The following is an 18,243-nucleotide window of genomic DNA, read 5'->3' as shown; positions in this document are numbered from 1 at the left end:
TGCAGGGAAACAGTGAGAATGAGAAGGCTGGTGATGCCTCGCAAATGTCTAGGTGCTTCCGTGATCTTCAGGGCCAAGTAACAAAAAGACAGAAATTCTAGTCTGGATGGGAATACAAAGAGCCATTCTTCATGGTCAAAAGGTCAGAGCCTCAAGAAGGGGTGAGATGGAGAAAGAGGTTAGACGTGTAAAGGGTGTTTGGGAGAAGGTAACTGGTTAAACAATTGGAGGGGGGTGTGCATGTCTCTGAAATGAAGCAGGTGCTTCACATGAGGTTATCATGTGAATCCACCTGACAACCCCCCAGGGAGAGAGACGCTCTGTCTTTACAAGTGAAAATGGAGGGCACAGAGGGGCGTTTTCCCAGGGTCATGCCAGGCTTACCCTCGGAGTTTGACTCCAAAGCCATGGTTGCCTCTGCCATGCCCAGGAACTGTCCATAGCCTTGCGGTCCGTTCCACACCAGTTTCTCCAAGGTAGCTCCCCACAGACAGTAAGAAGGAAATAAAAAGAAAGAGGGGCCAGCAAGCCGGGGGGGACTCTCGGAAAAGCCATGTCCTCAAATAGCCATCAATCAGCCCTAAACCACCTCCACACAGAGCTCAGGGAAGCGTCCTGGACATACGATGTCACCAAGGGACTTCCCGGGTGGTCCAGTGGCTAAGACTCTGCCCTCCCAAGGTAGGGGGCCCAGGTTCAGTCCCGGTCAGGTAAGTAGATCCCGCATGTCCCAAATAAGAGTCTGCATGCCACAACGAAGATCAAGGATGTCACGTGCCACAACTGAGATCTGGCTCAGACAAAATTTTTTTTTAAAGTGCCACAGAGACTACTGAGGCTGACATTCAAGGAGGCCAAGGTAGCTAGCTGCAGTTTCTACAAAGACTGAGGCCCTTGAAGCTGGCTCTTCTCTGAACTGGCCCACTGTGACCCATGAAGGTGGAAGAAAAATCAATGATGACAGGAATCCTTCTTGCAGGCCCAAGAGGAACCACATTCATTTTTGAAAAAGAGCAACTGGTGAGATGAGCAGGATCAAAGACTTGCTGGAGGGCTGAGAGAAAGGGGAAGGGAGATATGCCAACTTGGGTGAGAGGGAAAGGCGGTCGGCAGAGAATTTCCAGATGGCTCTACCAAACATGGCCAGGGCTGATTTCTCGATGTGAAAGGAGGTAGACCAGCAAAAGGTAACCCATTTCACTCAGCAGGGACACTAACGTCACAGCAGCAAGATTCAGGAATTCAAGGTGGCACCCACAAGCAGGGTCTTAAAGAACCTGCTCTTCAAAATTGGGGGTGTGGGGGGTTTTTACACAACGTGATACACTTCAAAGTTCAGATCCAGGGACTTCCCTGGTGGTCCAGTGGCTAAGACTCAGCGCTCCCAATGCAGGGGGGGTCCTGGGTTCGATCCCTGTTCGGGGAGCTGGATGCCACATGCCACAACTGAGACCCGGCACAGCCAAATAAATAAATAAATATTAAAAACAAAAAAGTTCAGATCTGGGCAGAAACCAGTATTGCAATTGTCCTTCAGTTAAAAATAAATAAATTAAGACAGAAGACAAAAACAAGTTCAGATCTAAAGCAAACCACTGAACAAATAATGGCTGCGCTGAAGAGAACACGGATGAAGATCCCGACCACCGGCAGCGCTGTCCTGTGAACTGAGCGAGTTAATTTAAGACTAACAACATGCCAGGCTGACACTAAGTACCCACGGGTGCTAAGAGTTATTACTACGAGCATCATTCCTGTCATTCAGAGACACAGGAGGACAGGACAAGCGAAATGCTGCGGCAACTGTAAAAAGGATGGTGGCAGAATTCTAAGCTCAGAGATCTGCCTGATTTCTGTCACTGTCACTGAAGACAGATTTAATTATGAAATGCCGTGCCATCCTTGTGCGTCAAATCAGAACAGATTATTCACTTCTCACCAGTTGCTACACCACACTGGGGAAATAAGCACCTCAGCGGCAGGCCCCCCCCCCGAGTCCCTTGAGACCATCAACACGTGGCTCTGAGAATTCTGCACAAAGGGTGGCTTCCTTTCAATTAACATGCCAGACAACACAGGTACTGACTGCGGTGAGACATCCTCACTGTGGATTTCCACATCACCACGGGCCTCCCACCCCCAGCAGTCCCGCACAATGACTGCCTTGCTTGTTACTAAAAAAATAAATAAAAATTAAAAGGGCAGAGAGGAAGGGATATGCTCCAGGGTTCACCCGGCCGAGGAGTACCTGTTTCGGTTTTGCTGGCGAAGCCTGCTGCCTGTTTGATCGCGGCCGCCGTGAGCGCTAACCCTCGACTCCTCTTCAAGCCGTGCTGCAGGACGGCTTCAAATTGGGCACACAGACAGGTTACCCTGCAAGAGAACCCGTGATTCATCAGTCCACCCCAGGAAGGGAGAAAAACAACCAGGGAGGTGGCAGCATCTCCCAGGGGAGCGAGTGAAGGACCACATTAGATGCCAGGATTTACAAGCAGGTAACTGACATGTAAGTGACTCCCCACTAGCTCGCCCCATCTGTGTTCCTTTCAGGTCAACTCAGGGCAGCCCCACACAGTCCAGCCCCTGTTCATCAGACTGGTGAAAGCACAGTAACAATTCACAAGAGACAAGGGGAAATGGAATTGGTGCCAGCCAGCGGGGGTGGGGGAGAAAAAAAACCAATTTAAAAACAAATCAGTTGTGTGCGGGGAGGGGTTGGGTGTTAATTTGTATCCAATTAGCAAGTTTCAACTCTAATTCATATCATGTCCTTTATGAAACAAGATTATCTTCTAAGAGATTGAATTCGCAGGTCTGCCGAACTGGAAACATTGTGTGATTTCATGGCCTGTTACACCCTAAAGAAATAATACGAGTTCTGATTCTTGTTCTTTATTTTGTTGTTAAGAGATTACATTGTTGAAGGCAGATCTGGAGTTGATGGAATTTTCAATTAAGTTACAATTACTGTGCATTTAATTGAATTTATTTCTCAATAACCAAAGAAATGGGAGATTCAGGAACATGTTCACAGAGATGAGGTCACCATAACCACACTCGATTCTTAGCAGTCCTCCCAGGGCTCCTGGGCCCCCAGCCCGGCTGGATCCGTGGACCTCAGCAACTCTTCCGTTCACTCAGGCAACAAACGTTAAGAAATCCAGAACTTGTCCCAGGTGCCAGGCACTGTTCTAGGCTCTGAGGATACAAAGGTGGGAGTGAGACAGATAAGGTTCTAGCAGGGAGAGATTCGCAAATAAGCCAACCGGATCCTATCAGTTGACGAGAACTCTGAAGAAAATAAAACAAGATGAGGTGGTAGATAGAGCCAAGGCAAGAACAGGCTGAGATGGTGTGGCCTGAATGGAGGTAACCTTAGTCATGACCTAGACGTGACAAGAGGCAGCAGGCTGGGCAGAGGGGCACAGTGCAAAGACCCTGAGGCCACCACCACCTGGCTCATCCCTGCCTAACTGCAGGCATTTCCTGCTCCACCCACCCCCACACATGTAGTAATTATGCTCCAAGTATTTATCACGCTATGGGTGGTAAACATTTTCACATCCATGATTTCACTAGCTACTCCCATGATGATATGATTGGAGCAGGTATTATTACCTGCATTTTACATGTCAGGAAACTGAGGCTTAGAGACACTTAAGAGCACATAATAAGTACATAATTAACAGCAATATCCTTACTCCAGACCTACCCACCCCCATGCTATCCAAGGTAGTTCCCACTACACTCTGTACCACGACAAACAGGCTTTATTCTAAGACAAAAGTCCACTTTCTCCTATATGCCACCTTTACTCGAGTGTTCTGTCTATACCAGGAAACCCTAACACAGTATCAGCAAATACACAGCACATGTACACTGACTCTCTAGCCTATGCCTGTGGCAGACATCACTAATCCATCCAGCCTTCCAGGCTACTACTGCCAATGATCAAAGTCAGCCCTCCAAAGGAAGGAGTCCCTTCTTGCATCCCAAACCTAACTCGTGTCCTCACCTACACTACCTGGCTTCCAACTCCTACTGGTCCTCCTGGCTCCCCTGCAGCCAGTTCACGCAGTGCCTGGCACACAGCGTGTGCTCTGTATGTGCTTTTTCAGCGGGTATGTAAAAGGGTGAGGGACCTCGGCCCCAGAAGACTCCCCCGCATTGAAACAATCCTCCTCGCTGGGCAGATGCCACTCAGACATTAGATGTGCATATGCTAGTCTCTCTGTGTATCCACAGGGGCACACTGCTGAGGGCTCCCTGCAAAGCTAGGACGCCCACCAAAATTAAACCCCACAGAAACCAAAACAGAGGCATGATACAATGGAGCCTGACCAAGGGCCCTGTCTCAGGGCAGTGGGGCGAGGAGGAGGAGGGGGAACCTTGGTCTGTGTTTAGAGGTCTCCATATTAAACCACAGCCTCTATCTTTAAACGAATCATCAGCCAATACAATGATTAACTCAACAATCCTAGTCAGGTTGTTTGGCTCCAGTGCACAAGTCGATAACTGCCCCGCCAACTCTGTAATAACATCTGGCCTCTAAGGGGAATGGAATGCAGGGGAACAGCATTAGCCTGGCCCCTGAGGTCTGGGTTACATCAGCAGTGTTGCCTTCCAGACGCATCTAGGTCACAATCAGCCCAACACAGCAGAAAACCACGGAGGGCGTTAGTCCTATAATTAGTTTATTACGTAATGTCTGCCTTACTGAAGGCCATTCTATTTCTCACCCTCCCCATTTGACCTGAGCTTATATCTACAGGCCATTCAAGACTTAGCTAAAGGAGCCCCTCCTCCAGGAAGCCTTCCTGAGTGCTTCCTCCGGCTGCAGCACTTGGCCAATCTCTCTGTGAACAAGCTGCTCTCCACCGCTGTCTCCTCTGGCTAACTCAAGTTCCCTGACAGCCAGGAGCACGTCTCAATCGTCTTAGTTGCTCCAGCACTCGGCAGGACGCCTGGCTTCTGCGATGTATGTGACCAGGACTGTCCCTCCCCTCGAAGAACTCAGAACATAGGCTTGACGTCTACTTAGGTAAGAGGGGCATCTCTGGAGATGTTGTATAAAGTGGAATCCAGGTCAGTTACTAAGGAACCAAAGAGAATACACTTGTCCAACCACAGGAATCTACACCCTTCATCTTGTAGTGGGCATGCTATGGGTACTGACTTATAATCACGTCACCTGAAGCTGTTCCATTTCTTCTCATCTGACTCGGCAAGATGATCCTTCCTGCAGAACGGGGCACCTGCCTTCATGGAGCTCACTGTTTTCTCAGCTCAGTCGCTCCTATTTTCCGGGATGCTCTCCCCTGAGTGTTCTCTGAGACCCACGTTGAGGGTGGGAGGAAGGACTGGCCGCCTCCACAGCATTTGCTCACATCTATCTGTTTAATGAATTGGCCATGTTTGTAATTAAGCAGGGCACTTAACAGTGGATGTTTTAATTTTTTTAAAAAAACACCAGCCAAGAAAATCACTTCAAGTTTTTATGTATACAGCTGTTTACCAGATGAGTGGATAAATAAAATGTGGTATACTGATACATGCGTGTGTGTGTGCTAAATTGCTTCAGTCATGTCTGACTCTGTGCGACACTGTGGACTGCAGCCCACCAGGCTCCTCTGTCCATGGGATTCTCCAGGCGAGAATACTAGAGTGGGTTGCCATGTCCTCCTCCAGGGCATCTTCCCAACCCAGGGATAGAACCTGTGTCTCTTAAGTCTCCTGCACTGGCAGGCAGGTTCCTTACCACTAGCGCCACCTGGGAAGCCCCTATATTGATACGATGGAATACTATTCAGCAATAAAAAGGAATACAGTACTGACACGTGCCACAACGACGACGAGCCTTGAAAATATAATGCTCAAGGACAGAAATCAGACCCAAAGCCATACACTGTATGATTCCAAGAAATGTCAAGAAAAGGTAAATATATAGAAACTACAAGTATTGGGTTGGCCAAAACATCTTATGTGAAAGTGACTCAGTCGTGTCCAACTCTTTCCGACCCCATGGACTGTAGTCCATGGACTTCTCCAGGCCAGAATACTGGCATGGGTAGCCTTTCCCTAACATCTTATGGAAAAACCCAAAAGAACTTTTTGCCCAACCCATCACACGACTGCTCGCCTAAGGCTGGAATCAGGGATCAACTGTAAACTGGCATAAAGAAACTCTTTGGGGTAATGAAAATGTTCTGAAACTGAACTGGGGTGATGACTGCACAGCTCTATAAATTTACTTTTAAAAATTCACTGCATTGTACATGTACAAGGAGTAGATTTTTATGGTAAGTAAATTAAGACTTCAATTAAGCTGCTTAAAAAAAAAAAATAAAACCGGCCCTCAGGGTGCTCAGTAAAACCCGGATGAAGGAGTGAAGGAGTTAATGAGTGGAAAATGAAATAACCTTCTCCTGCTAAAACTGAAATAACCTTCTCCTGCTAAAACTGTCTCCCACCACCACCAGCACAGCTGGACTTTGCACGAGCTTAACTGCTTTACTGCTAAAATTCTGCAGGCACTGGTTTTCCTGAGCTGCGTCCTGTATTTCAAGACTGCTTAACCTATCACATTAATCTTTAATAAGAATCCTAAGAATCCTGTGCTTTTTTATGGCAACTATGAGGCATTTATGGTGAATGTGAGGCAGACAGGATCAGTAATAAAAGCTGCATCTTAAGAACCACATCAGATTCACCTGGTGACAGAGGGCGTAACTTTAAACTGATCCTTTCACGAGTTACAGCTTTATTGGAATGTTTTGGTGAAGAGCAAGCACAACAGTGAAAATGGGCTGGAGCTGTCCTCATATGGAAAGCTCCAAAGTCACCTAGAACAGAGTCGACCGTACCCACAAAAACTAGCCATTAACAGCATTAGCCACATCTCAGATTTAAGACAGTGCAATCAACCAGCCTTGCTACACAAGGCCATCACGTGACAGTCATTTGCAATGGGCCATGCCCTACATTTGTGGGTTACAAATTTTCAGCAAAGTGCACATCCTTTCTGGCTGAATTTTACTAGCACCAATCAATCCTCAACTGTAATCTACAAGTCAGATAAAGATTTCAGAATGAAAATATTCAAAACATCCTTTGCAACTGTGGAAAGTTAAAAATACATACAGATTTGACACTTGGGGAATTGGTTAAATGATAATACAACATATAATCGAATGCCATTTAGCCTTTAAAATATTGATCAAGAGTTTATAATGATAAGCCAACAGGTTTACAATATGAAATGAAACATAAGCAGGGTATGCAACTGTATATTAAGTATGTTTTCAACTATGCTAAAAAAAAATAAATTTGAAGAGAATTATGTAAAAAATTAACAGCAACTTTATAAAATAATTACTGGTGATGTCTTTCTTACCTCTATGTTTTTCTCACTTAGCTTCTTTTTTTGCATTTAAAAAGTATTCATGTCTCAAGAACCAGAAACATTGCTACCCTGAGCTACAAAGAATGAAAAAATCTGGCATCAAAGTTATACTGAGGGAAAAAAAACACATGCAATCATTATTTATATGCAGAGAATTTGAAATGGCATTTTTTAAAAGCATAGATTATAAAGTTAAGCCAAAAAAAGGAGACCTACAAAAAGATATAAAAATGTTTTTAACCAGCAAATTTTAAATGTTGCAATAAAAGAAAGAGTAACATTAAAAGTTGATTTTTTTAAGTCAACAAAATGGTGGAGCGGACACAACATTCACAATAGTAACAAAAGTAAAATAAATCATATTTTTAATAAGAAAGATACATGTCCTATATGAATAAAACCATAATATTCTTAAAAGGTATAAAGATCAAAATAAATAGAAACATTGCTATCCTAAATGGGAAGATTTATTTACATAAAAATGTCAATTCTTCCCAAATTAACATATACATTTAATACAATTCCAATACTAATCACAAGAAGAACTTGGTCCAGTGTGGTTCTGGGTACAGTGATAAGCATTAATAGAGCAGTATAGAGAACCTCCCTGTCCCAAAAAATCCAAATAAATATGGAAACATTTTATATATAATAATGGAAATACTTCAATTCAGATGGGCAAGAATGAGCTATTTATCAGTGGCACTGACACAAGTAGCCATAGGGCTGAAAGAAAATTAAGAATAAACTTTTGTCTCAAACAACCACAGAACTAAATTCCACATGCATAAAAATCAAGAAAATATATAAGTGTGCGTCAAGATCAAGAAAATATATAAGTGTAGAAAAATAACACTTTGGCCACCTGATTCAAAGAGCTGACTCATTGGAAAAGACTCTGCTGCTGGGGAAGAGTGAAAGCAAAAGAAGAAGAGGGCGGCAGAGGATGAGATGGTTAGGTAGCATCACCGACTCAATGGACATGAATTTGAGCAAAATCCAAGAGACAGTGAAGGACAGGGAAGCCTGGCGTGCTGCGGTCCATGGGGTAGCAAAAAGTTGGACACAATTAGCAACTGAACAACACCAATAAGAAAAATAAAACTGTAAAAAATTATAGAGAAAAATATAGGTGAACTGCAGGACAGGATACTCTCAAAGCAAAATTTTAAAGGTTTATAGAATTAACCACAAAAAAGTTTTAAATTTCAACATAGCAAAAGATATGATAAATATGGTAAAGCAATAAATGATAACTAGAGAAAATATTTACAATCACATAACTGGAAAAAAAATTACAGGCCATAGTACCTGAAGAGTTTCTACAGGTGGACAAGACAAGCAACTCCAAAAATAAGAAAACTATTAAAGAAGGGAACAAATAAACCATGAAAGGAGGAAATACAGTTGCCCAACAAACACAGAAAAAATATTCAATCTCACTAGTGACCAGGAAAGTGCTGCAATACTAAGATACCAACTGGGGACTATCAATTTAAAACCAGTCACAGATCTATACTAAGATACCAACTGGGGACTATCAATTTAAAACCAGTCACAGATCTATACTAAGATACCAACTGGGGACTATCAATTTAAAACCAGTCACAGATCTAGCAAAAGTACAAATAAGTGGGTCCTGTTGATAGGAATATGAATGTGAATTGCTACACCTCTTTACAAAGAGATCAGGCAATATAATTTTTTTAAAAGCCTATACCCTTTGTCCCAGATGGCTCAGTGGATCAAGAATCCGCCTGCAATGCAGGAGACACAGAAGATGCCGCTTCAATTCCTGGGTCGGGAAGATCCTTTGGAGAAGGAAATAGCAACCCACTCCAGTATCCTTGCCTGGGAAATTCCATGGACAGGGGAACCTGGCGGGGTATAGTCTATGTGGTTACCAAGAGTCCGACAGCAACTAAGCACAGACCCTTTGACTCAGCAATCCTACTTTTAGGAATTTATCCTATAAAAATAAAAGCACTACTAATTAGAAATGAGCAAAAACCATGAACAGACATTTCACCAAAGAGGATACACATGTCCAAGAACGTGAAAATATGTTTACCATCATTTGCCATTACAGAAATGCACGTTAACACTACAGTTAGATATGCCTACACACCTACAGGATGGCTAAAATAGAAAATCACGAGAATATTAAAAGATGACAAGAATGCAGAGGAACTGGATCACTCACACGTTGCTGGGGGGAATGTAAATGGTATAGTCAATATGGAAAACAGTTGGCAGTTTCTTATAAAACTAAATGTGCAAATGTCATACAACCCAGAAACTGTGTTCTGGAGTACTTATCTCAGAGAAACGAAAGCTTAGGGTCACAGCAATAACCTGTACATAAACGTTTCCAGAAGCATTATTTGCAGTAGCGAAAACCTGAAAACAGCCCAGACATCCTTCAGGGGATAAACAGACTGTGGTGCGCCCAGACCAGAGAATACTACTTGGCAATACACTATTGATACATGCAACAGTCTGGATGAATCTCAAGGAAATTACCCTGATTGGAAAAAAAAAAAAAAAAGCCAGTCCCAAAAGGTTACACACTGCATGATTCTATTTACATAACATTCTTAGAATGACAAAATTTTAGAATTGGAGAAGAGAGTGGTAGTGGCCAGGAATTAGGGATGGGGAGGGAGGGGACAGGAGGGAGGTGGGGTATGGTTAAAAATAAGAAAAGAAAAAACAGGAGGAACCCTGTGGTGATTAAATTATTCTGTATCTTGACTGTGGTGGGGACACATGAACCTACAGAGGGATAAAACTGCACAGAGCTAAATACACCCACACACAAGTGAAATTAGCAAAATTTGAAATACCTACCATCCAAGAATCTTACAAGGTAAGACCACTGGAGAAAAGTGAGTAAAAGCTAAATGGGATCTTTCTATTTCTTACAATTGCCTATGCCTCCATAATCATCTCACAATTAGAAGCCGAAATAAACAAATATAAAAGCATGAGAAGGCAAAAATAGACATATACACAACAACCATCTCTGCTGTGGCATTGTTATAACAGTAAAAGCAGAAACAAAACTAGACACAGCCTGAACGCCCATTAACAGGAAAACACTAATAAGTTACAGGACCGCCACACGACCAAACACTAGGTAAAAATTTTAAAAGAATGAGATGCCATATCTAAACAACCTACGCAGCACCTTTCTTCCCACATTTTAAGGCCTCGGAAATCCAGGTGTGCCTCACAGTCGATGGAAGTACCCAGTGAAAACCGGCACTGGCTGTTCTTTATTATGAAGACGCCATTGATGGCAGGCTGCACCATTATGTTACCCAGTGACCTGGAACAAGGTCCATAATACATGCCCAGGTTTTTGTTTCTTTTTTAAATCAAGTTACAGTTAGACATGGTAGGATTCTTATCTGAAGGAGGAAGAAGAGAAAGAGGAAGAGGAGTGGGCTTCAGTTATTTGCATCGTCTACACTCATGTGAGAGGATGGAAGCATCCTTGGCAACTCAGGCCAGCACTTCTAGAGAAGGGTAATGAGGGCTGGGAGGTGAGGCTGGGCTCCTCACCCACAGCATGGCAGCGCCAACATGCGAGGTTCTCGCCCACTCCTTGCTGAGCCAGGGGTCCATGGCCAGTGAGTCAAATCAGCGCCGTGCTCTCAATCAGTCCTCCCTGCTTTGGCCCAGAGCGTCCTCTCGCTGTGCTAGGTAAATGGGACGCAAGTAAACAGCAGACCAGGGATAAAGAGCCAAAAAGATCTCTGAGAAAGGTGGCACCCGTCTAGAAGAAACTAAAACTGGTTTTAATTTTATCCCAGGAACTATACAAAGATAAATCCCAGAAGGATCAAAGGCTTAACTGTAAACAGTAAAAATCTTACAGGAAAATGTAAAAGACCACACGCACACTCTAATGTTGAGAAAGATCATAAAATACTGAAAACCCAGAAATTGGCAGGTTAGTATATGGACCAGTAAAGAGACATTTAATTGTGTCAAGAATTTTAAGGACTTCCCTGGTGGTCCAGTGGTTGAGAATCTGCCTGGCAATGCAAGGGACACAGGTTCGATCCCTGGGGCTGGAAGATTTCACATGCCTTGGGGCAGCTAAGCCTGTGTGCCACAACTGCTAAAGCCCGTGCACCCAGAGCCTGTGCTCCGCAACCAGAGAAGCCACTGCAATGAGAAGCCTGCTCGCCGCAACCACAGAAAGCCCACATGCAGTAATGAAGGCCCAGAACCGCCAAAAAAAAAAAAAAAAAAAATTCAACGTAGTATTATAATAGATACTATTATCTGTGCTTACAAAGTTAATGGACAGATCTGAAAAATATTTGCAATGCAAAAAACAGGTGAAAGGTTAATTAATTACTGTAATACACAAAGAGCTCTCACAAACTGATAAGGGGACATATAATCCAACAGGAAACAGGGCAAAGAATATGAAGCTCCTCTGCACAAAAGAGCAAAGTCAAATAGCCAAAAACATTAAAAAAAAATTAAAAAACTGAAATTCACTGGCAATCAACAGATGCAAATTACAATGACAAGTGAGCCACCTCTTTTCACCCATCAGACTGACAGAACTTCAAAACAACACTCAAAACTATTATTAGAAAGGAAGAAAAGGGCAGTTTCATGCACTACCAGTAGAAGTTTTTTAGAAAGATACCTGACCACAACTGTTAAAAATAAACGCATTCTCTATGGCCCAGTAACTCAGCTCCCGGAAATCTCTGCCAAACAAACAAAACCCTCAATACATGAGAAAAGATGCTCAAGGATGTCTACTGTTGCACTGTCCACAGTAGTAAAAATTGGACTTAAAGTCAGTATTACTTCGTAGGCAACTGTTGGTACATTTCACATAATACAATATAGTGCAGCTTTTTAAGAAGAATTTTTAGAACTCTAACTTGGAAAGGATTTGACAGGATAGTGCCAAGAGAGAAAATACAGATGCAGAACATTATATATAATTGAATTTTTGGAAGACAATGTGTACGTGTGTGTGTGTATACACATGTGTATTTTATTTCTAAGAATGTGGAGAAATACACAGAACAAATGATTCTTGATCATTAACATAAGTTATCCAGAGGGAAGGAGAAGAGATGGGATAGGAAAAAAGAGGGGGAGGAAAAAAAAAAAAGCAAGTAACAAAGAACCGGAAAAAAATGCAAGCTTGGTAACAGTGAAAACTCACAAGCCAACAGTTTTCAAGATACTATTAGGCCTGAGGATGGCAGATGGGCATGTAAAAAGAAATCAGATGAATGTTCTACCAGAGGAACCAGAAATTGGAAAAATAACCTATTTTTAAATGAGTTAAATCATTTCTGACCGTTTTTAAAAGTTACTAAAATAAATACAGTAACTGGATTTCCCAGGTGGTCCAGTGGTTAAGACTCTGCACTTCCAGTACAGGGAGCGTGGGCTCAGTCCTTGGTTGGGGAACTAGGATTCCACAAGCTGCACAGCTTGGCCAAAAAAAAAAAGACAAAAGAAACACAAAACTATAGGAACCTCCCTCGTGGGACTCAGTGTAGCCAAACAAATAAATAAATATTAATTTATTAAAATACACACATATAAAAACACAGCAACTGTCTTCTCTGGGGTAGATAGACCCTCCAGCTTTGGTCCAAATGCAAACACCTGCTTGCCCTTGGATTCTTTTGGCAGATGAGGAGCTTCAAAGTCAGGGATGGGAGGTGAAAGCTGAGAAGGAATCAGTCTAGGGAGCTGATAAATCCAAAGGGAAAAAGAGGATGGAGAAAGCCAAGAGACCCTCAATGCAGAAGAACTGAATAAACGGGAAATGAGGAAGCAGAGACGTGACATCAGGTCCAGTGGCCAATGGATCTCCCAGTTTGGTCAGAGTCCATAACCTGGAAGAAAGAAAACTCCACACCAAAAGCTTCCTTTCAACAAACAATACAGTCACAGATGTAGAAAACAAACTTACAATTACTGGGCAGGGGGAGGTGGGGGGTTGTGGGGGGGAGATAGATTGGAACCAGTGTATATATTACTCTACATAAAATAATAATAAGGACCTATTGTATAGCACAGGGAACTCTACTCAATATTCTGTAATGACCTACATGGCAAAAGGACCTAAAAAAGAGTAGATAGATAGATAGATAGATGGACTTCCCTGGTGACTCAGTGGTAAAGAATCGCCTGCCAGTGCAGGAGATGTGGGTTCAACCCTGGGGTCGGGAAGATCCCCTGGAGAAGGAAATGGCAACCCACTTCAGTATCCTTGACTGGGAAATCCTCTGGACAGAGGAGCCTGGCGGCAGGTTACAGCCCATGCAGTTGCAAAGAGTCAGACACAATTTGGAGACAAAACAACAACATATATTCACAAAACTGAATCAGTTTGCCTGACACCTGCAACTCACACAACATTGTAAATCAACTGTACTCCAATAAGAAACAAAGAAACAGGTAAGACGCAGGCCATCCCCCAGTACAGATATATCTTTGGGAAAGCAAAGGTGGCTCAGAATAAAATTTGCAGCCTATTATTAGAGCCCCCAAAAATGCTGTTTTTAAAAAAAAATAAACAAAATCTAAAACAATATACATTTGTTCTGATTTCTGGCCATACCTTAGAGCCAGAGCATTTAGGTCTCATCCCCCAGTCAGTCTCATCCAGGCTCACCCTAAGCCTTCTGTCCCTTCTCCCAGCACCACCACCTCTATTCAGCTTCCTCGCCCACTGTGCAGAGCAGCCCCCTCTCCCTGCCCCACCCCCCTGGCCTGCCGATCAGAAGCCACCCTCCTGAAATGCAAACCTGACAACACCATTTTCCTTCCTGCCACATTCTGCTCGGGTTACATGACGATTTCAGGGGGACCATAAAATGACATTTTTAGGTTAATCATTTTACTATGACTAGAAAAATATTTCAGCAGCCATCAATCTTTGATTTCACTGACAAGACCTGAGTAGAAAAGGGAGGCCTTAAAATTCTACCTCAAGCCAATCTCTGGCACAAACAGTACAGGGGAGTGGCAAAAATTGTGAAAATCTTATACAAATAGCCATAGTTTAAAAAAAATAATACTCTATCAGAAAAAGTTCAAATACTTCCCTATGACAGCAAGTCAAGAATCTATTGACTTTCCAGCCAAACTTCCGGTACAAACAACACACCATCCACAATCCCAAGACTTTCTCTCATACCCCTGCCTTTGCTGCTCCTGCTGCCTGGAAGTCCCATCCTGCCCATCTGACAACTGAAGACCCTGTACTCGCCTCTCAAGTCTATACTACGTAATTATTACTACAGGCCACCATGACTGTCTGCAATTTACACGTCCACTGCCCAGGCTCAACTCTGAGTTCCTTCAGAACGTCAACCATCTCACCCAGCTTACAGCACCAATGCCAACTCAGTGACTATAAATAAGTATCTGCTGAATGAAGGAACTAACGAGAATCATTCTAGCCTTTAGTTTCCAAATTAGCCAAAATACTGGTATGTCTAGTCACAGGAAGAAAATGTATTGCACTTAATAAGTTCTCACTGGGTGTGTCAAGCAAACACTATTATATCTAATCCTCACTTCAATCCCAGGAAGTTGGTACCACGATCATCACCTAATTTTTTTAATTATCTGTTTATCTATTTTATTTTATTTATCTCTATTTATTTTTGGCTGTGCTGGGTCTTCATTGCTGTGAGGGCTTTTCTCTAGCTGCCATGAACAGGAGCCACTCCCTAGTTGTGGTCTGTGAACTCTCACTGTGGTGGCTTCTCTTATTGTGGAGCGTGGTCTCTAGGGCACAGGCTCGATAGAATGGAGCACTCTCTTAGCTGTTCCACGGCATGTGGGATCTTCTCGGACTAGGGATTGAAGCTGAGCCTCCTGCACTGGCAGGCAGATTCTTTACCACTGAGCCACCAGGAAAACCCTCATCATCTAATTTTACAGATGCTGCAAGAAAGGTCTGCTGCTGCTGCTGCTGCTGCTGCTGCTGCTAAGTCGCTTCAGTCGTGTCCGACTCTGTGTGACCCCACAGACGGCAGCCCGCCAGGCTCCCCCGTCCCTGGGATTCTCCAGGCAAGAATACTGGAGTGGGTTGCCATTTCCTTCTCCGATGCATGAAAGTGAAAAGTGAGAGTGAAGTCGCTCAGTCGTTTCCGACTCTTAGCGACCCCATGGACTGCAGCCCACCAGGCTCCTCCATCCATGGGATTTTCTAGGCAAGAGTAATGGAGTGGGGTGCCATTGCCTTCTCTGGCAAGAAACGTCTAGAGATGCCACATGTGTGTATGCTAAGAGGCTTCAATCGTGTCTCTTTGCAGCCCTATGGACTGTAGCCTGCCAGGCTCCTCTATCCATGGGATTCTCCAGGCAAGAATACTAGAGTGGGTTGCTCTGCCCTCTTCCAGGGAATCTTCCTGACCAAGGGATCGAACCGAGGTCTCCTACATCTCCTGCACCGTCTGGCAGATTCTTTACCACTAGTGCCACCTGACTTAGCCCATATGTACAACTGGTGATCTGTGGACTGGGTGAGCATGAAGATAAGTATGCCTGACTCCAAAGCTCACCCTTCACACCCAACACCTCTCTCCACAGCAGGATGGTGGCGATGATGATGATGACTGTGCTGACCCGTGATTCCCTATGGGCCTAACACTGCTCTCAACGATTATCAATATAAAAACACAAGTATTTATTAAAATTCAGATGGAAATGTGCTCAGATTTGCTAAATGCCCTAGGGCTCCCCCCATTTGCTAAAAATAATCTTTCCCCAAAAAGAAATCAATTCATTTGATTCATGGAGTAAAATGAAAGCAAATGCAATACAGAACCATCCCCTACTAGAGCCTCAAGGTGGAAAGCAAGTGCTCAGGCAGCGGAGATAAGAAATCCAGTTAACGAACCCCAGGGGGTTTTGCCAGGATGAGAATTAGAATATCCGGTCAACACCTCAAACCGCTAAGAGGCTGGTAAATCTGTGACGAACTGAACATTAAAAAAAAAAAAAAAATGACGAACATCACATGACGAACATTTAAAAGAGGAAAAGGAATGTCTGAAAAAGCCATTCAGTTTCATAAGTGTCCAGAGGACCGCACAGGACAGTTTTCAACAGTGTCTAAGAAATAACATTAAGGAACAGCAAAGGGCAGCTGGTTTCGTTCTTTAGCTTCCTAAAAAGTTCAACACAGTTTCGAATTCCTTAACAGGTAAAGAAAAACCTCAGGTGGCTCAGTGAAGAATCCGTCTGCCAGTGCACAAGATGCAGATTCAATTCCTGGGTTGGGAAGATCCCCTGGAGAAGGAAATGGCTACCCACTCCAGGATTCTTGCCTGGGAAATTCCATGGACAGAGGAGCCTGGTGGGCTACAGTCCACGAGGTGGCAAAAGAGTTGGACACGACTGAGTGACTGAATAACAACCAAGAAAAATCACCAAAACAAGAAGTCTTCCCCGGCATGTTTTGGAAGGAGAATGCTTCCCTCTGATTTCTTCTGACATAGTCACATGCTGCTGCTGCTAAGTCGCTTCAGTCGTGTCCGACTCTGTGCAACCCCATAGACGGCAGCCCACCAGGCTCCGCAGTCCCTGGGATTCTCCAGGCAAGAACACTGGAGTGGGTTGCCATTTCCTTCTCCAACGCATGAAAGTGAAAAGTGAAAGTGAAGTTGCTCAGTTGTGTCTGACTCTTAGCGACCCCATGGACTGGAGCCTACCAGGCTCCTCCGCCCATGGGGTTTTCCAAGAGTACTGGAATCACAAAAATCTACGCTATCTAAACAAGGCAAATACCCAAAGCCAACTCATTGCCACCCACAATGGGAGAGACCCATGTGCAGAGAATACTTACCAAGCGTCAAGACACTTCACAGAAAATTATAATGGCAGTGAAAACTGAAAGTAAAAGTGTTAGTCGCTCAGTTGTGTCCAACTCTTTCTGATCCTGTGGACTGTAGCCCACCAGGCTCCTCTGTCCATGGAATTTCCCAGGCAAGAATACTGGAGTGGGTAGCTATTCCCTTCTCCAGGGGATCTTCCTGACCCAGGGATCAACCCTGGGTCTCCTGCATTGCAGGCAGATTCTTTACCATCTGAGCCACTAGGGAAGCCCAACAGCTAACAATTGCTAGAAACTTACTAGCCACCAGGCACTAACCTAAGGGCCGCACAGCTCTATGGAGTGAATATTATCACTACTCTCCCCATGTACAGACAAGAACACTGAGGCACAAGGAAATCAGAAACTTGTCCATAGTCCAACACAACCAGGAACTGGCAACACCAGGATTTGAGCTCTGAGCTCCATATCCCACGCTCACTCTGCTGCCCCCCTGGTTTGGGTTGCTCTTTCTAATTCCACAGGAAACGTTAGCATGTTCTGTAATCCCACGTGGGAAGAAGATGCACCCGTGGAGCACCAGTGTATGTAGTCTTCACAGGGACTTCAGCACCGGCTAGTTCTTAGGCCATTCTTTCTAGAAGGCAAACTATTCAAAAGATACGTTACTGCCTCCCCACAGGCCAGTGTGACTGATGGAATGAGCAATCAGTTTAATGAAGCACAAGAATGTGTCCTTGTCCTTAGGAGGAAACAGCAGGAGAACAAGGCCAGCAGAGGAGGAATGAGCGCAGGATGGAGCCTTATGACCACCACCTCTTCCTCCCGAGAGGGTTACCGGGGACAAAGTCTGATGGGGACAAAACAATGCCTGACTGTCACTTGCCTTCCTATCAATGCTGTTTTATACTTCATGCAAGGGCTGCTGCATCTTGCCGTGTCATCTTGTAAAACCAAACAAATCTCTCACACAGACATAGACACAGACATGCTT

General features: G+C 44.0%; 1 protein-coding gene across 20 annotated transcripts in view; it reads right to left on the bottom strand.

The window, feature by feature from the left end:
• The window catches only part of SNX29 (sorting nexin 29), a 587,227-nt gene that overhangs the window by 536,317 nt on the left and 32,667 nt on the right, over window positions 1–18,243 (bottom strand). For all 20 annotated transcript variants that reach the window (XM_055561377.1, XM_055561386.1, XM_055561381.1 and 17 more), the window contains exon 4: window positions 2,249–2,373. In XM_055561377.1, coding sequence (XP_055417352.1) covers window positions 2,249–2,373 — 125 coding nt within the window. The remainder of the gene's footprint in view (window positions 1–2,248; window positions 2,374–18,243) is intronic.

The sequence above is a fragment of the Bubalus kerabau genome, chromosome 23 (genome assembly GCF_029407905.1).
Source record: "Bubalus kerabau isolate K-KA32 ecotype Philippines breed swamp buffalo chromosome 23, PCC_UOA_SB_1v2, whole genome shotgun sequence".
Taxonomy (NCBI): domain Eukaryota; kingdom Metazoa; phylum Chordata; class Mammalia; order Artiodactyla; family Bovidae; genus Bubalus; species Bubalus kerabau.
Note: the sequence above shows the minus strand (reverse complement) of the source record. Positions and strands in the feature narration are given on the sequence as shown.